Raw genomic sequence first — 17,082 nt, 5'->3', positions numbered from 1 at the left:
AGTAAAGGTGCTTTTGATGTTACTAGGTGCAAAGCACCAATTTCAAGGTTTCCACCAGCCTGTGACTGTTGACATTGACTCCTGCACCCAGCGGCTCAGGCTGTGCCCCAGCTGCAGGAGAGGTTTACAGGATAAACAGGTTTCTGCCCTGGGGCAGTCACCCATGGGACACTTCAGTAAGTCAGTCCTTCATGAAGGACTCCTTTTTTCCAGGAGAATGTCCTTCCAGGACAGTAGCCAGAAAAGCTGTAATGTGAAAGCTGAGCTTCACTGGGTATCTCTCCCCCGTGTATTAGCTGGTGGCTGTTTCTCTGGGGTTCCAGGGTACACCGAAATGTGGTACCGCCGCACAGCAATCACTCTAAATCCATCGAGCAGTAAGGGAATATTTCAAAGCAGGGAAAATTGCATATAGTCAGTTGCTGTTTCTCTCCTGAAGGTCATTTAACTTGGGAGAAATGCACGGTGCCATCTCACTGGCTCGCTGGAGGAGCACACCGAATTCTGTGCTGGTGGGTTGGGTTTGTCTGTCCCAACGATGCTTCCAGCACATTAGTGGGGTCGCTGCTCTTCTGTATAAATCTGCTTTAGAAGCTCAAAAAGTCTGTTAAAATTACAAAATGTGGGAAAAAAAAAAAAGGAAACGTAAAAAAATGTGGAAAGACCCTTGGTGAGAGGGGCTGCAGGTGGTCACCTGCACGGGCTTGGCTGGAACACTTCGGACATGGAGCTGGGTCTCAGATGCAGGGGGCACAGGGTCCCGATCCCACAGGCTTTCCTTCCCCGGCGCTCGAGAGGCGTGAGCTTGGCGTACAGCACGTTAGGAACTGCAAAGGCTGTACTGCCGCAGCAAACCCAGCCAGTGGTGCAGCACAGTTCCCAGGGGTCACTAGCTGGAAGACTGTGCAGATAAAATCCCATCTATGTAAATCTGTCAAGATCTGTTTGCTGTATTCCATCAGCAGGTGGTGCTTTTGCAAAGGTTGCTTAACCATTTATTGGAAGGCCCGTTACTAAATAATGCTTTACATGTTAGGATGGCCCACCCTCCGTCCCCTCCTGCTGTTGGGCACAGCGCACCAGCAGCAGGGAGGAGGGTGGGTGAGCACCCCGTGGCTTCGCTCCCTGGGAGGGAGCTGCTCAGCAAGGGGTGCCGGGGCCACGCTCCCACCCGCAGCTCTCTACAGGCTGTTGGAAACCATCGTGGCATGGTGTCCCTGGCAAGACTAATCAGGGGAACGGAGATTGGTTATTCTGCCAAACTTTTATTCCGACAGATACAACACACATGGATTTGGTACACAAACAGGCTATCTTTTAAGGCAAACAATTATCTCAAAATCATTTTTCCATACGCTGCAGTTCCCATAATGTCTTTGACAGAAGTACAACACAGAGAGGCATCTTTAAAGAAATGTAACAAAAAATACAACTTCCCACTCAATCAAATAAATGGGAAGTAAAAGCTTTCATTTACACTTAAGCTCTTTGAATTAATTTTTGAAAGTGCGCTCCTCCAGCCATGTCCCGTTACAGCAGTCGTGGCTGGCAAATAGTGCTTAAACTCCTTTTCTGTAAACAAATTAAAAGCAGACATTCTTTCCCATTTTCTGATATTTAAAGTAGCTTCTTCTTACTACCGTACCCAAAGATGGACAGAACTGCCTTTTTCCAAATATAAAAGCAGTGTCCTGTGTCACTAAAAAAAGGCATGGCGTAACATCAAGTGAACTACAGTGAAAGCATCCCTGACACTTAAGAACAAGCCCATGTTTGTCTCCTCTAGAAGTGAACAAAGGTCCCTTCCTGCTGCCACCTTAAGGCGATGTCACGTTTGAGCCATTCTCTCATTATCACGTATTTGATTGATTGTGTACAGGAAAAACCAGCCCTCCCCTCTTGCTGCTACAAAAGAGCTGATAAAAGGGGGGACTGATTCACTCGTCCTCACAGAACTTCTCCCTCGATAACCCCCTCCCATCCCAGATAAGCTGTGTGCTCTGAAAGTGCTGCTGCTCAGAAATATCTTGACAAAGTATGATTCAGTCGAATGGCTGAGGTCATCCCGACATATTTTACAAGCGACTGGGTTTGTTTTAAAAAGCTAATGTACATAAACTGAACAATATGAATCCTCTGGACAGAACACCAGGCTTTTTGTATTTCACAATATTATTTTTTTTAAAAGTATGAATCCCACAAGGCACTTTTTCAAAGAGCACGAGTACAATTTTTTTTCACTGTGTTCCCCAAAGTGCTGCTTAGTAAGCGAACCAGGGCTAGCAGCACCATCGATGTGCAGGCACGTGCAGTTGTTACACTCAGCACCAGCTCAGGCACACTGTGGCAGCTGCCAGGACCGCACAGCTCTGAGCAGGGGCTCCCGCAGCCTGAAGGGTGCCATCTACTCATAATTGAAAAAGGAATTTATTTCACTAAACTGAAGAAGATGACGTGTACCGATCAGAGAAAGACAGTACTTTACAAAATGTGCCTCTGTGGTTTTAGGCTAGCTCTTGAATTAAAGTGAGACGTAGCTTTTTAGGTTGCACTTGAACACCACACAGATAAAATTAGATCTATGTAGACAAGGAAATAGACAATGCAGTAGCAGAACAAGACAAGTGAGTAGCCAGTTTCTTTTTTGAGTAGTTACTTTTATAAACAAAGGAAGAGAAATTAAAAATAAAGGTTCTGGGCAAGTAATACCCAGCAGATGCAGGATTACATTTGCCTTTAAGGCCCCTGAATTCGACACTATATGGCACATAGTATATGATGTACAACTACATGATCTATTGTCTTTTATTGTATTTGCATCTAATTTCGCCTAAGAGGCCATGAAACAGGAGACATTAGAGGCTATAATCCACAAAAGGCTGAAGAAAATGAGGAAAAAATATAGCCCCTTTAAAAAATACCTTCAAATGTGACACAAATGGATTAAAACTCAGTTTTCTAATAAAATATGCAAGTTACCTGGGGGAAAGATCTGACTAATGCACACACTTCTACCCATGTCTTCCAGTCAATTTTAAAAATTCCCAAAGCTGCCATCTCTCTCAAACTTGTCTTTTTGGAGGAAAGAAGAAATAAACTATTTTGGGGTACTATTCTGGCCACTTTGTAGGACCTTTTAGTAAAGAAGAAGTCTTGAGTGACATCCCTATTAAAAATAATTTGATGTTCACTTTATTCCTGGACACGTGCATTTCCAAATTAAACAACTCATATGAGAATAGTATTTTTAGCTTTGTAAACCTTTGCTATCAATCTACAGAAGGAGAACATTTAGTGTCTCTTACAACATGTTTATCATTCTCTCCATCTGCTCAAAGTACTTTTATAGTGTGCTTTGCAAACAGCAATTCTCATTATGCCTGGGTATTTCACAGGCTGCTATTTAAAAAAAATAATCATACATTTCCCACTCGTGCTATTTGTCGCAATGCTACATCCTCGGCAGCCAATGACTTCCTTTAGCATCCACGCAGAACGAGTATTTATCAGGACAAATCCATGTGTCATGAGACTTGTGCTACCTTCAGTTCTCAAAAGAGGATGATGTACCATCATTGGTACTACACAACCTTTTCAGTTTTAAGCCACTGAAATCCAGATAAGCTCTCCTAATTTTGTCTTCCTTTAATTCTTGTACCTTTTTTGCCCCTTTCTCCCCTCATCCTTCCAGAAAAAAGGAGGAAGCAGGACTTTCTGAAGTAGATAACCTTAGTATTGAAAAATACATAGGAGAAAGTCTCTTCAGTAATTTAATCTGTTGAATCTATTCCAAGTGTCCCCTGATAGGAAAACCATTTTTTCTACCTTAACATAAGAAAGGTCCCTCCAAACTCTATTTTAGGCACACAAAACATTACGTTCTGCAGCTCAGTTATAAATGGCAATAACAGCAAAATGTAGAAACAAAATCAATTCCTTCTGTATTTGAGAATTTTTGGTACATCAGATAAATAATTATTTGGCACTATAAGTCCATTCAATGCTACCATTTTCAGCCATTTATGCGGATGCTAACCTGTTACAGACACCCCAATTCACAGTATGATTTAAAACTACTCGTTGGCCAAAGCAGTTTCCATGCAAAAGGATCATTGTTCCTTCATGCCGCTGTCCGTCGGATTTCCTCTGACAAGGTGATTGATCTCTCTTTCCACTCATTGTTGGAGCACTTGGAGACAGCACTGGCTGCTTGGCAGAACTTCTGGAGGAGGATCTTTCTGAGTAGGAGGTAAACCCAGGGATCCAGTATCTGGTTTAGCGAGGCCAAACGCACAGCTGTCAAGAAGAAATTGCATTCTTTGTGCAGTTCTGAGCTTTGGGCTTCATCGGAGAACCCCTTGCAGTGTTCAAACGATGTGTGGCTGAAGATCATCTTCAACATTGTTATCTAAGGGAAGTTAGGAGGAAAAAGTGATATACGGTAAGAGACTGTTATCTGTATATCATTATATACAAATATCCCTGAAGACAAAATCCTGTCAAGAAGTTTTTTTCCTCCTCCATCCAATTCAAACCGTGATCAGAGCAAACAAGCACTGGGAGAGCAGCTCAGTTTGTGTGTGCATGTAACGTGAGTGATAAACATGATACCTTTCAGCTATCAGTCAGATTTAGTTATAGAACTCAGGCTAAAACAAGGAGCACATGCTGCTTCCCTGCTTGAGACACAACAGAAAGCTGTGTGCTAAATCCCAGAGGTTCGAGATGGCCTTGGATGAAAGCAAAATCACTGAGCTTGCAGAACTGACTTAAAGGCACTCATTTTATCATTATCATATTATCACAATTACAAGGAACAGCTGAATAACTCATGATGTATAGAGCTATTCAAAATTATGTTACAAACAGTAAATGTCAGAAAAAAGAATGTCAAGATACAAAAACGTCTTCATTTTTTTAAAGCTGTTTTATTCTACAACTTGTAAATTTTAGAATTTGATTTTAATGTAAATATTCTGTGTGCAAACTGAGCCAAATTAAAAGAAAAGGTTTAACAAAGGTGTTTTGGGCTAGGAGTCAAGAAAATATTTTAAGTCACCAGAAAACAAATAATCTTATTCTCTTGTCAAAAGCCACAGACTGCATCTTGTTTCAACCTGACTGATATTTCCTTCCTTTCCCCCTCAGTTCAGCTCCCCATGAACAAGTGATATATTTAGGAATCTGCTTCCCACAGCATCCAAACTGGCACGACAGAGACACTACTTCCACTGTAAAATGTTTCACACACGTAGAAGTTTCTGGAACTGATGTCTCCCATACTTCACAGCAGGGATCAGCAAGCTCTAGTCTGGGAGCCAAAAGCTACGTGCAGGTTGATCTTTTTGAAGATTAAATGCCATCAGGCATGGCAGCATCTTGATTTACAACACTAGTTAGGGCTATGAGGGTCCGGCCATGGGTGGATGGCACACGGCAGAACATAAGCACTGGTCAGCAATAGTCACTCATTTATTCAGAAAAAGACAAAGAGGAGGCAGCTTTGATTAATATTTTCACCCCAAAACCTGTACTTTAAGGTAATTTTATCACTCATATTTCAAAGCATCAGCGAGATATGTGCTGTTGGTATGGTACAGGCGGCAGGGAGGATCCATTTTTCTTACGGGTTGCTACAAGGTTTACAATCTCCAAAAGACTTAGAAACTGAAAAATGCACTATAATGATTCAGTCAGCTCAAGAATACTTTGTACGTCCTCATTTCCCAAATGAAGTCATAAACTTGCTTTACAGCTACTGATGCCATGAGCCTTGAAACACAAGGACGCCTTTATGCTCCTGTTACAGACTAGAAAGGTAAGGCACTGCCCAGGGCTGCTGCAGGCTGCACAGAAAACCTGTGACTGAAAAAGAACCCAGCTTGGGATCTGCAGTTGAGTGCTCAAGCCGCAGAAGTGCTGGGGTTTTTATCAGGCTGCTGCTTGTTCAGGTAAAATTGGAGAGAAGCCCTTTTTTTTCCTTTGTGGTTTTTTTTTGTTGTTGTTGTTGTTTTTGTTTTGTTTTGTTTTGTTTTTTTAATAACTGCTGAGAGAGCTCAGCAAAGCTGGTGCTGTGATGCTCTCATACACTAATATAGAACCATGGGAAATATGAATCACATTTTGAAAGATGTCAGACAGATATAATTTTCCATAGTTTAGTCAGTATCTGTTATCTAAAGTTTTCTCCTGAGCTTTCTGTACCAGCTACAACTGCTTAAAAATACATAACTTCAGAGGCTCTTAGTTGCTTCTCTACAGATAAGCTACATTGGATTTTGTATTGCAATGTTTTTTCCAGCAGCCCGTAAACACAGGGATCAGAACGCCTTTCAAGCAGGCACTTGCCATGTAACTTGCTGCCAACAATGTGTGTAGCAGCTGTGTAACAGGGAAAATACCTGTGGGCTTACACCTGGCTGTGATGCACAACGAAGCCCTTGGGCACTTTAGGAAAAGGCAGAGCTGATGTGAGGACTGAGCGTGCTTCATAATGCTTCATAACGTACGTCAGGAGGCTGCAAGCAGGCCCCCTTGCTGGGCACAGGCTGAAGCGTGGCAGCATGAAGGGACGCAACACTTGGGGAGCCAGGGAAGGGCCTGCGTGCTGCACTGTACTCTGAGGACAGGGCTATCCAGCACCTGACCTCCCCTGGATGGGCCCTTCTTTTCTTTGCAAATCTCTTCTGGGCATGACCTGAAGACCTTGACTGTCTGAATTTACTGTCTGGGAATCCTGCAGAATTGAGATGCAGTAAGTCCACACATTTTGATGCGTCTACTGCATATGTCAAGGAGATCGATGATCTTAAAGGTCTTTTCCAACCTGAATGATTCTATGATTCTATAGATACCTATACATGATGGCTCTGATGCACACCTAATTCACGGCCTTTGCAAAGGTCAGTGGTAGCACACTAAATAAACCAGCCGCCAGCCCTGCAAATGCAGGGAGCAGCCCGAGGGCTGAGACTCGCGGTCAGTTACTCACAGCCCTGTCCAACATCTTGACTTCAGCTTTTCAAAAGAACCGAGCCAATCCACACCAGCAGCAGCACAAGCCGAGTAATCCCAGCCAAGGCTTTCCTACCGAAGGCTGTCTTCAGAATGGAGTGTCACCCAGAAAGGTCACATCTGGACTGCTGCTGTCCCCATAAACTGGGCCAGAGCAAGGGTGACCAGGAGCTGAGGCTACAGGGGAGGATTTTTCCATTCAAAGGGATATTCTGGGTGCCAGATCAATAACCATGTGTTGACCTTGGAAAGACTTAGATGAGTCCGGAAGGCAGGGCAGCAAAGTAGAATTGTTTTTGTTTCTTTAAATAGAAGAAGTTAAGGATTCCATCTACTACATTTAATTTAAATAAAAATGAAAATAGGTAGAACTTCTTAAAAATACAGATAGATACAGATCCAGACCACACCAAACAGCCACTTGTGCACCAGACCCACACAACCACAATCCTAATACTTCCCCTGCCACCTCTGGCTGCTGAGGATACTGTCACTGTCACAGCTCAGTCTACGCTGCCCGCATCATCTGCCTCCTGTGCCCACCAGCACAACCCACCTCCTGATGGGGACTGCAGCACTACCACGCTGTGAAGAGTAGCAGCGCTGTGTAAATATGCTGTGCCTACCTTACAAGCCAACAGAAACAACACATTTGTTGTTCCCAGCACTCGGGTTACTTTCTCCCAGATCAGCTCTCCTAGCTCTTCCTTTGGGAGCTCTGCAGCGACCCTTGTTTTGCAGACCTTGCTGCCTTGTTCTTCTGTTAGTGAACTCATGGCGCTACAAAAATATCAGGCTAATAAAATAAATTTCCCAAGCAGACAACTGCTGCTTATTTATGGTTTTATTACATAATATTCCTTTACTGGAATATCTGTTGGACCAACAATTGCTCTACTGGAAATTTTATTTGTTTGATATCCTTAGAGGTTGTTTATCATGGCCTTAGAGGTTGTTTATCATGGCCTGTACTGGTCTTCTAAATTAATTAAAAGAAAGATTGCCAAAGGTAAAGGAACAACATAATAAAGTCAATGGGACTATGCAATTTATGTCTATAAAAAATTCCGTTCACAATGCATATAGTAATATAGTTGATAATTGTTTTTATTCTATTAGATAAAACTGTTATTAAATATTTACTGTTATCATTGAATGTAGTTTTATAATAACATTAAACTTCCACTGCTCTGGTTTTCAAGTTTACAACCAAAGACAAGGTGCCTTTTGTGAGATATCTTTACGGTATTTTGAATAAAGTTGGCCTGTAGTACACAAGAACTTTTCAGGGTTGTTTCGCAGGCTCCCCAGCTAGCAACCATCATGGTGATACAATGCCACCAGCTTAACTTTACATGGGCAGCCTGTGTTACCTCAGGGACTCCCAGACAGCTTACTATCATATTGGAAGTTCATTCTAAACTCTTCACATTGTAGCTAAGAGAAAAAAGAAAAAAAAGACAAGAACCTTCCCAAAGATATTTTTTCTAAAACTGTGTTGGAAACTGCTGCTATCTGCAGTAAAAGATGGAGAACAAAACAGCTGATGTGCTTAAAGGTGCACATTTTCCAGCCAAGCAAGAGCTGAGTAGCTGGTCTGGAACATGGGGTAAGAATCTTGATGGGAAGTTCCTGATCCCAGACTGCAAAACCTTTTCTTGAGATAGCTTCCAAAACCCCAAACATGTTTGCTATGTATCATAAAGACAGGAGGATTTAGCCTCTTGCACTGCTTCTCCTCTCCCATTAGCTCTAATCTGTTGCTTAAGTAATTCTGTCACATGTAGAAGGAACAGAGGATCCTCCTGATGAAAAACTAGCAGTGGCTGTGGTGAGTGAACCATGGAAAGCCACAATGGCAAGGATATAATTTTTTCTTGTAATGACTTAACAGTACCTATGGCCATATACCATCTTGTTTTAAAATCAGAATTGTAATTTTGCCTCATCAAATTTCTGCTGCTTCTGCTGAAGCTGAGGCAGAACGCAAGACTTCAGTTCAAGCAGGCCAGCTGCCATTACAGCCTGCCTGTGGACCTCTGAAGGAGAGCTTCCCACCGCCTAGCATGGACCTGGATTTCTTTTTTAAAGTAGAAGTACTGCCTGTTGCAGGCAAAGCTAAGGCAAGCCTAGCCAATGAGGCTACAGAGGGCAGGTCTGGCATCTGTGCCACCTGAACCTGGGTTCACCTCCTCGCTGCAGCTGCTCATCCATCAGATTGACAGCAATCCAGAAAGGATCTATGGTATACGGCACCTGATGATCTATCTTTCTTAGCAACCCTTTTGTGGTAGGGCAATGCAACACCTCCTGGTGTGCACGGACCACAGACGTATCGGTCTGTCCTGGGGAGAGCTGCTTCTCAGAGCTGGCTCCACATCAAGGCCGTGCTGCTCCCTGCATGGCAGCACTGCTTGCTCATCTGCCACACCACAGGACACTCACTGGCAGAGCAACCTCCAGCAAATCACTTCTCCGCTTCTGAGAAATATACAACCGTGAAATAATCTGCAGTCCTCTTGGAGAATTACAGGAGAAGGCTGAGGACTTTAATAAGAACATGTTTACAGAAGGATAATAATGCAGGGAATCATTACAAGGTCCCATCCAAGTCTAGTGGGATTCCAACAAACCTGGTCTAATTTTCACCACTTGGTTGTGACCTTATCTAGACAAATACAGTCCAGCAAAATCCAGACTTCTGGCCAACCTGAGATCATCAGTATACTGGGGCAGTTTTGAAGCTGGTGGCTATTCCAGCCTCAGAGGGTAACGGAGCATTAGTGGGAAGACTGACTCACATAAAAGGAGCCGTTTTTTCCTTGCAACTCAGTGATACCACTGTCTTTTTTTCTCCGTTAAGTGCTTTCCATAACTATGCTTTGCACATTTGAAATTTTTACAAAATAACCTATTTTTGATAAAAATGCCTGTGGAAGAGAATATATTTGATCTCTCTTTGACAGGAGGGTTAAGAAGAAGTATTTTAACAGGAAAAGCAGCAGAATAACTGAGCATTTTGACTTTAAATAGCCTTGAAACAACTCTGTGAGTGAATAATTTTGTAGCCTGGAGCTCTAAAAAAAGAATTATTACGAGAACTGCAGTTTGTGCTGCACTGGTGTTTCTCTGCAGCCAAGAAATAGCTTCTTCTCAGTCCTCCTCAGACTCATTTCGATCCGCTGTCAGTTTAGTTCAATGATTATGCTCCACAGTTGAGCACCAAAATAAAAAGATTAGTGTGAACTGGAAACCACTTATGATAAAGCAGTATCTTATTTAAGTGGAGCTTTACCCCAGGTTCTCCACGCTGAATTCAAGTAAGATCCCGAGTGCACAACAAAAGGAGACAATGCCTGCCTTATGTGTGCACTTCCTCTCTTCTGCCAAATCCAGCATAAATCAAGAAAAGACAGGATGGTTCATCAAGCCATTTAGAGCACTGCAACTATCATCAGAAGTTTCACTTTTCTGTTAAATCACATTTGATTTTGTCATTTTCATCAACAGATGAAGTCTAAAAATACTGTCTGTGCAAAAGGGCATTGTTTACTTAATAGTAACAGTTGTCAGACTCCGTTAGTTAGAAAACTCAGATTTCTTTAAAAATATTATTTTAAAATCGCCTTTGAAAGTCCCTGGATTGCTGTTTCAACTAAATTTCTTACAACTGCTAAATGATGCAGCCATAGGTTAAATAAGTTCTACAACCTGGCTTTCACTGAAAATATACTTGCATTACTCCATGGTCACTCTTCCAAAAATCTGGCCTCTTATTCCGAATTCGTACTCTGCAGTTGTACAGAAAAAGCTGAAGTGTATGCATAAAAACGATTCTGTAGTTGTGATTCAATTTTGAGCATACGAAGGCTGGAGAATACGCTAACGAGACAACAGAGAAAAGTTGCAGAACTCCACGGAACAAGTTACATGCTTTCAAGTGTTGCTGCTGCACAGGGCAGTGACCTGTTTACAAATTCACTCCGGATGAGGGCTGCGTCCCCCATGCGGCAGCAGTCCTCCACACAATCGTAAAATGGGTACAAAGAGTTGCCAACCACTCTCTCTTCAGCTAGCCCTGCATTTGGCTCAGAGAGTCAGGCTCCTTGCCAGGAGGAGTCAGATCACCCTCCGTGGCCAAACCTCCGAGAGACCCTGCTCTCTCTTACCAGCTCCCCGAGTGTCTTCTGGAGGTGTCAGCGTTGTTTACAATGGGCTCTCTGACCTGGGCTTTGCTCCATTGACTCATCCCATCAACACTTCCCACAGATCCATTCAGCAGAGCAGGGGCAGCTGTATTGGTTTGACTTCCGACTGTTACATCTGTAAAAATGCCATGGGAAGCAAACCACCAAGAGGAATCCCTGCAGCCCCGCTGATTTTTCTTAGTACTCAGGTTTTGAAGGAAGAGGAAAAAATGTCCCTCATCTCGGGGATTTTCTCTTGATGCTACAAGGCTGCTTGAACCCTCAGGTGCAACAGCTCCATGGCCCCTCGGCTGGTCGAGGCAGCAGCGTGGGTCCTGCTGCCTCAGCTGCGGAGGGCAGGGCAGAACCCACGTCCCAACGGAAAGACTACAAAAGCAAGGGCTGAAAGGCAAGCATACTGCCTTCATTTAATAAATGCCTGTTAAATTTTTCAACTGTTTAACTATGGACGAGCATACAACAGTTAACTTCTGTAAAATAAAGAAATCCTAGCATGTCCCCTTTGGAATTAACGGCACACAGCAGCAGGAGGTGCCACAGCAACGCTAACGGCCAGCCAAGGTGTCGGACTGCAGGCAATCCACGTGCAGTGACACAGAAACAGTGACAGGGCAGTCTCCTGTTTAACTTCTCAGATCTAACATTCCTTGGGGTTTGAGGAGCAGAACATTATTCTTTGCCCTCACCAAGTTTTCAGTGTGGTTTCGTATTTTACTTCCGTCACAAGCTGTTAATGATCTCTAGAAAGTTAACTTATAGCCTCTGACTTATTTTGGGGTGGGGTTATTTTGGAGGTTTGATGGTATTTTAATTAATTTACAAGGATAACATTACTAAATTAAATTGTTTGCTATTATTACCTCATCCCCATCGACCATTACCATTGTCAGCCATTACTTTTGTCACAGCCTCATTTACAAGAGCTCAACTTCTTGGTGTGCAACAAGGAAGAAAAGTCCTCCGGCCATAAAGTACCTTTCACATAACTTCCAACATTACCACTACTTCAGCCCTTTTCTGCTTATGAATCCCAAGCAGAAACTTTTCAAAACTCATACTATCCTCTGAATAAGCTGGCCTTTGTACATGGGGTACTGGACTCCCGGGTGTGCCCTTGTCCCACATGGCAGAAAGAGACATGGATTGAGGCTAAATCACGAGGAGGGGTTTGCCTCAGTTTGACAAGAAAGGGCATGAGTGAGGAATAACAACATAGTGGAAAGAAATGCAAGGGTCATCTAGAACACCAGAAACAAGAAGCCCAGAATGCTGCCTGAAGTAAGACACAGCGAGCAATCTGCTGAAAACCAGAAGGCACTCTCAAAGTCACAAGTCACACCTTTTCTCATAAAGCACTTTAGTAAGTTTTGCTACAGGATAGGAGCAAATAAAAAATCATAAATGGCATGAGCACAGGGCTCCACCACAGTAAGGTCTTGATAAACTTCTTCACAGGTTCCTCTAAATGAGGCACAAGCAGTTTAGGTTCCCCTTGTCCTGTCACCTTCAGACCCCAAGGGCGCTGCCAAGCAGGTACAAAGTGCCGGGCAGGGGCACAGTGTGTCCTCCCTGCTGCCGGTGCCCGCTCCTGCCCAGCCGCTCCCGCCCCCCTCCAAACCTGCCTGGTACCTATGGCTCTGCGTTACGAGCACTGCCGACTTCAGCACCCTGCTTTCAGACCCATGATCTCCTCGCATCCTGCCCTTCTCCTCTGTGCAAGACTCTTGTTTTCCTCAACGCCCTTCCTCTGGACTTCAGTTCCTTTGTCTTATTTTTCCAAACATGCCGCATTTTGGCTACCCTCTCGGGCCTCCCCCAGCTTTTCTCCTGCCAGCTTCCCACACCTGACATCCCACGGGCTCTGTCCCCATCCCCGCTTTCTTCCCTCTGGGCCATTCACGGCCACGCTGTCCGTGAGGGACCTGAATGGCTGGTGCCCCCCCCCCCCCCTCCTGCCCGACGAGAGGGAGGGCGGACGCCTGAGGTTAGCCCGTGGCGGGTGGCAAGTGACCTACCAGCAGCGGTGACCAACAGGCTGAGAGGACACACATGATCCCCAAGAGCTGGATCAGTGTCTCCATGGCGATTCGCCCCCATTGCTTGCTGGAGCGCGACGTAGTCGCTTTGGTTCGACAGCGTGATACCAAGGCCTTGATGGTGGCCAGGTTGCATGCCACTGTCACCACGAGGGAGAGGAGCCCCAGGATTGCGAAGGTGGAGGCAAAGAAGAGGCTCCCGGTGAGCCGGCTGTCGGCGGTGCTGATGAAGCACCACGTGCCGGGCCACTGCAGCGTGTACCGGCCCAGGCCGGCGATGGGCAGCAGGGCAAAGGCCAGCACGGCCAGCCAGATGCTGAGCAGCATCGCCTTCGTCACCCGCGTCTTCATGTGGCTGGCGTACCAGTGGGGTGCGCGGATGGCCAGCGTCCTCTCCACAGCCATGGCGCTGGCGATGAAGAGCGGGCAGAGGCCAAAGACAGTCATGCTGAAGCCGAAGAAGGTGCAGAGGTGGCCCGAGGGGTCCACGGCATCCCAGGCGCGGTTGGACAGGTAGACGGAGATGACGATGGGGCTGGTCAGCAGCTGCCCCAGCAGGTCGGTGAGGGCCAGGGAGCCGATGCACAGCAAGAAGGACCGCTTCCTCCGGCTGTCCTTCGCCCGGTAGCTGCGGGAGACCAGCAGCATGGCCAGGGCATTGCCCACGATGCCCGTGATCATCATGGTCAGCGGGAACGCCACCGAGACGGTGCTGCAGCCCTCCGCCGCCCGCCCCGTCCCGTTGCCCCGCTGCCCCATGGCGCCGGGCTCGGTGCCGTTGGGGTGGCGCTGGCACTGCGGCCAGGGGCTCATCCCGGCGGGCTACGGCGGCGGCGACAGGCCGAGGTGCCGGCCCATGGCGGGCAGCGGCGCTCAGGCGGCGCGGCGCGCAGCAGCCGCTACAAGGCGGGGGCGGGCGGCAGGGGGACGGCGCTTCCCGCCCTGAGGGGCCGGGCGGGGCGGCACCCGCCTCAGGCCGGGCCCCCTCAGCGCCGGCCGTGGCCCTCGGTGCCGGGGCTGCAGCTCCCCCGGCGCGGTTGCCGGCCGGTCGCCCAGCGGCTGCGGAGAGGCGAGCGGGCCCTCCCGTGCCTGAGGGGCAGCCGCCACCAGCCCTTCCTCTGCCGTTTGCCTCCTTTCTTTTCCTGCTGTTTAACTCCCAGAACTCTTTATTAGCAGAGTTCGGGCTCCGCCAAGCCCCTTCTCTGTGCTCGGGCCATAACTGGCTTGGTGAAGCACAGATAAATAAATTAACTACTAGGCGGCCGAGGGCCTGAGCACCTCCAGCCTCTACGCCTTCCCTTCCCTCTGCCCTCGTGTCAGGAGCTCAGCGGGACCTGGCCGCGCAGGCAATGGATAGATGGGGAACAACTAGTCAGAAAACCAGCACTAAACGTTGTTACAAACCCTTGTTTCACGTTACGATACTTTCCTTGCTTACGAGCAGGAATTTCTAATCTTATTCTATATAATCTGCTACTGTTAGGGATTTAACTCACTTTACCTGTGAAAGCAGAGTTAAGAAGTGTTAAGTTTCAGAGGTTAAAAGTGCCACTAACTCAGTCTAATTTAAAATACTGCCCTGCTCAGGTTTTACTTGGTGTGACCAAGTGTGAGCAGGCTAAACCATGAAATGGGAAGAGCCATGTTTCTCATAAATAAGAACCGTATTAGAAGTTACGGCTTGCTCTACGCATTATAGAGCTGTGGCTTATCTGTTAATTCCTCTCCTTTCCAGAATGTGTACAGCCTGTCCTTGCACAAAGGAACCCAGACTTTAACCGTGCAGATACACATCAGGGTGCCACTTGCAAAGTCTAGTGCTGGGAACATTCATGCCAAGCCCAGGTGGACTGCGCACAGCCTGAAGTACTAAGTCTGGAAAAGCGTGAGGGGAAAATACCCCCCACCTCACCCCCTTTTCAATTCTGACATCGACTCATGGGTCTGGAGCTACAGGGAGTACAGGACACAACTTCTGCCTTCTCCCTCTGCCATTTGGAAAGTTTCTGTGTCATCTTTTGGTGCTGTGCTTGCTATTTGTGCTCCAGTTTTACAATAGGAATGTTCTCTGTTAGCTAAGTTGTGTGTTATTTCTGGATCGGGTCCATCACCAGCCTATGAGAAAGCATCAATTTATTAGTTCCATCTTCTAAACTGAGTATGAAGCACTCTATGGACTTTTTTTTTTTTAAATGCATGTGCAAGCAACTTCTTTTTTCAATAAAAATAATTCATTTTGCTAATGAGAGGACAGGTAAAATGAGTAAATTGCGCAGGACTTTGCTCAAAGCTGTTCTCATAGCTCAAGTGTTACAGAAGCATTGCTCCCTCGTCCACATTCTGGAAAAGTCTGCCCAAGTATCTATGCTTTCATACCCAAGGAAACAAGCAACAAAGCAGAACCCAAAACAAAACACCCAATTAGCTCACTTCTCATTATAAACAAAAAAACTCCTTTTGTGTTAAAGGAATTCTAGACAGGAAGTTCTATAACCAGTGATACATTTTGATTAATGCTCCAAGAACAGACTATGGAATTGATTAAAAACATTAGCTAGTTTCTTCCCCCAAAGCACATGAAAGCTATAGCACAAGGACTCAAGCAGAGGTAGCATCCCTAGCAGAGAAACTCCTCAAACTGGAAGGAATGTAAAGTCGGGTTGATCCTGAGAAGTTGCTGCTAGCCAAGAGGAATAAAGGGTGTGTTACAGGGACTGGAAGGGATGTGGGACTACCCTGCCCCTTAAAACTTATATCGACTTCAGTCAAGCTTTTTTCTCACATTTAAAATATCTTTTATATTTTTATATTCTGTCTAAGAATATTCACTTTAGGATCTTAGTAACTCAGCTGATATCCAGCTTGGGAAGGACTTGAGCATTGAGTCATTCCTAATGGGAGACAACAGCAAAATGTCATGGTCACCAGCTAATGTGAGGTGGTTACAGAGAATAACTTTTCCTAACCCTGCCGTTCACATCCTGTACTACCCCGGTAATGCCAAAGCCCATTGGCCAGCTCCTGATTTCCAGAATTTACTTTTAAGAAGCATTTTCTGATACCTGAATGAGAGGCACCAGGTATAATACACTATTACTATTTAGTTATCTGGCCATACTTGATATTTGTGCTCCACTGAAAATTAGAAAGGTTTCAAGTGTCTTCAATGTTAGTATTTTTCATTAAAGTGTTATTTATGCTCAATTATTCCCTAAAGGTGACTGATGATAGTGCTGCTGAATTTAAAATGCTGTCATTTATAACACCAGCCTGCTAACCATCAACACAAGCCCATGCCGCAAACATGCCACCTCCCTACAGAGTAAGGCATGGCAAATAAGCAAATGCCTAATGCACTGGAAAAGGATGAAAATTATACAGACTTCTTGGTAAAACAGCTAACTGGCAGTAGTTCATTATAACTAAGTTTAAGTAAAAAGTAAGACCTATCACAGCATCTATTTAATTTGCACTCATTCATCATGGTTGCTTGTATCAGACAACAGTGCGAGGGAGTTAGTTACCTGGTATCGAAACGAAGCAATCTTGTTCTAAGATGTACCAACAGGTACATTTTAATCTTTTTATTATTAATTATCTATCTGAATAAAAACAAGAAACATTTTTCAGCAGTGGATTTTACTCTGTTGCCAAATTTATATAAAATTAAAGGCTAGTCTTGCTTTTATTTAAAATCACTTTCTAGCTTTCAATTACTACGGAAGAATGCTTATGCAAACCCACTATTTACCGCTCACAAACGTATTTAGTTTTTTCTCAGAAAAGCACAAGCCCTAAATTTAACCTAATCAACACTTCCTCCT

General features: G+C 45.1%; 1 protein-coding gene across 1 annotated transcript; it reads right to left on the bottom strand.

Moving 5' to 3' along the window:
* Positions 1 to 1,245: 1,245 nt before the first annotated feature.
* Positions 1,246 to 14,116, bottom strand: PTGER3 (prostaglandin E receptor 3). Its single transcript, XM_037404773.1, has 2 exons — positions 13,238 to 14,116; positions 1,246 to 4,408 (listed from the first exon to the last, which is right to left on the bottom strand). Exons 1-2 carry the CDS (start codon positions 14,069 to 14,071, stop codon positions 4,121 to 4,123), a joined length of 1,122 nt encoding a protein of 373 aa, XP_037260670.1. The 5' UTR covers positions 14,072 to 14,116; the 3' UTR covers positions 1,246 to 4,120.
* Between the last annotated feature and the right edge of the window lie 2,966 nt (positions 14,117 to 17,082).

The sequence above is a fragment of the Falco rusticolus genome, chromosome 11 (genome assembly GCF_015220075.1).
Source record: "Falco rusticolus isolate bFalRus1 chromosome 11, bFalRus1.pri, whole genome shotgun sequence".
Taxonomy (NCBI): Eukaryota; Metazoa; Chordata; class Aves; order Falconiformes; family Falconidae; genus Falco; species Falco rusticolus.
The sequence above is the reverse complement of the archived record's forward strand: the minus strand, read 5'-3'. Positions and strand labels throughout refer to the sequence as shown.

Excerpts from the sequence above, each read along its gene's own strand:
- PTGER3 (XM_037404773.1), bottom strand. The coding sequence starts at position 14,071 with ATGAGCCCCTGGCCGCAGTGCCAGCGCCACCCCAACGGCACCGAGCCC. Across the intron at positions 4,409-13,237 it reads CCTGTTGGTCACCGCTGCTG|ATAACAATGTTGAAGATGAT; the intron begins GTAGGTCACTTG and ends AACTTCCCTTAG.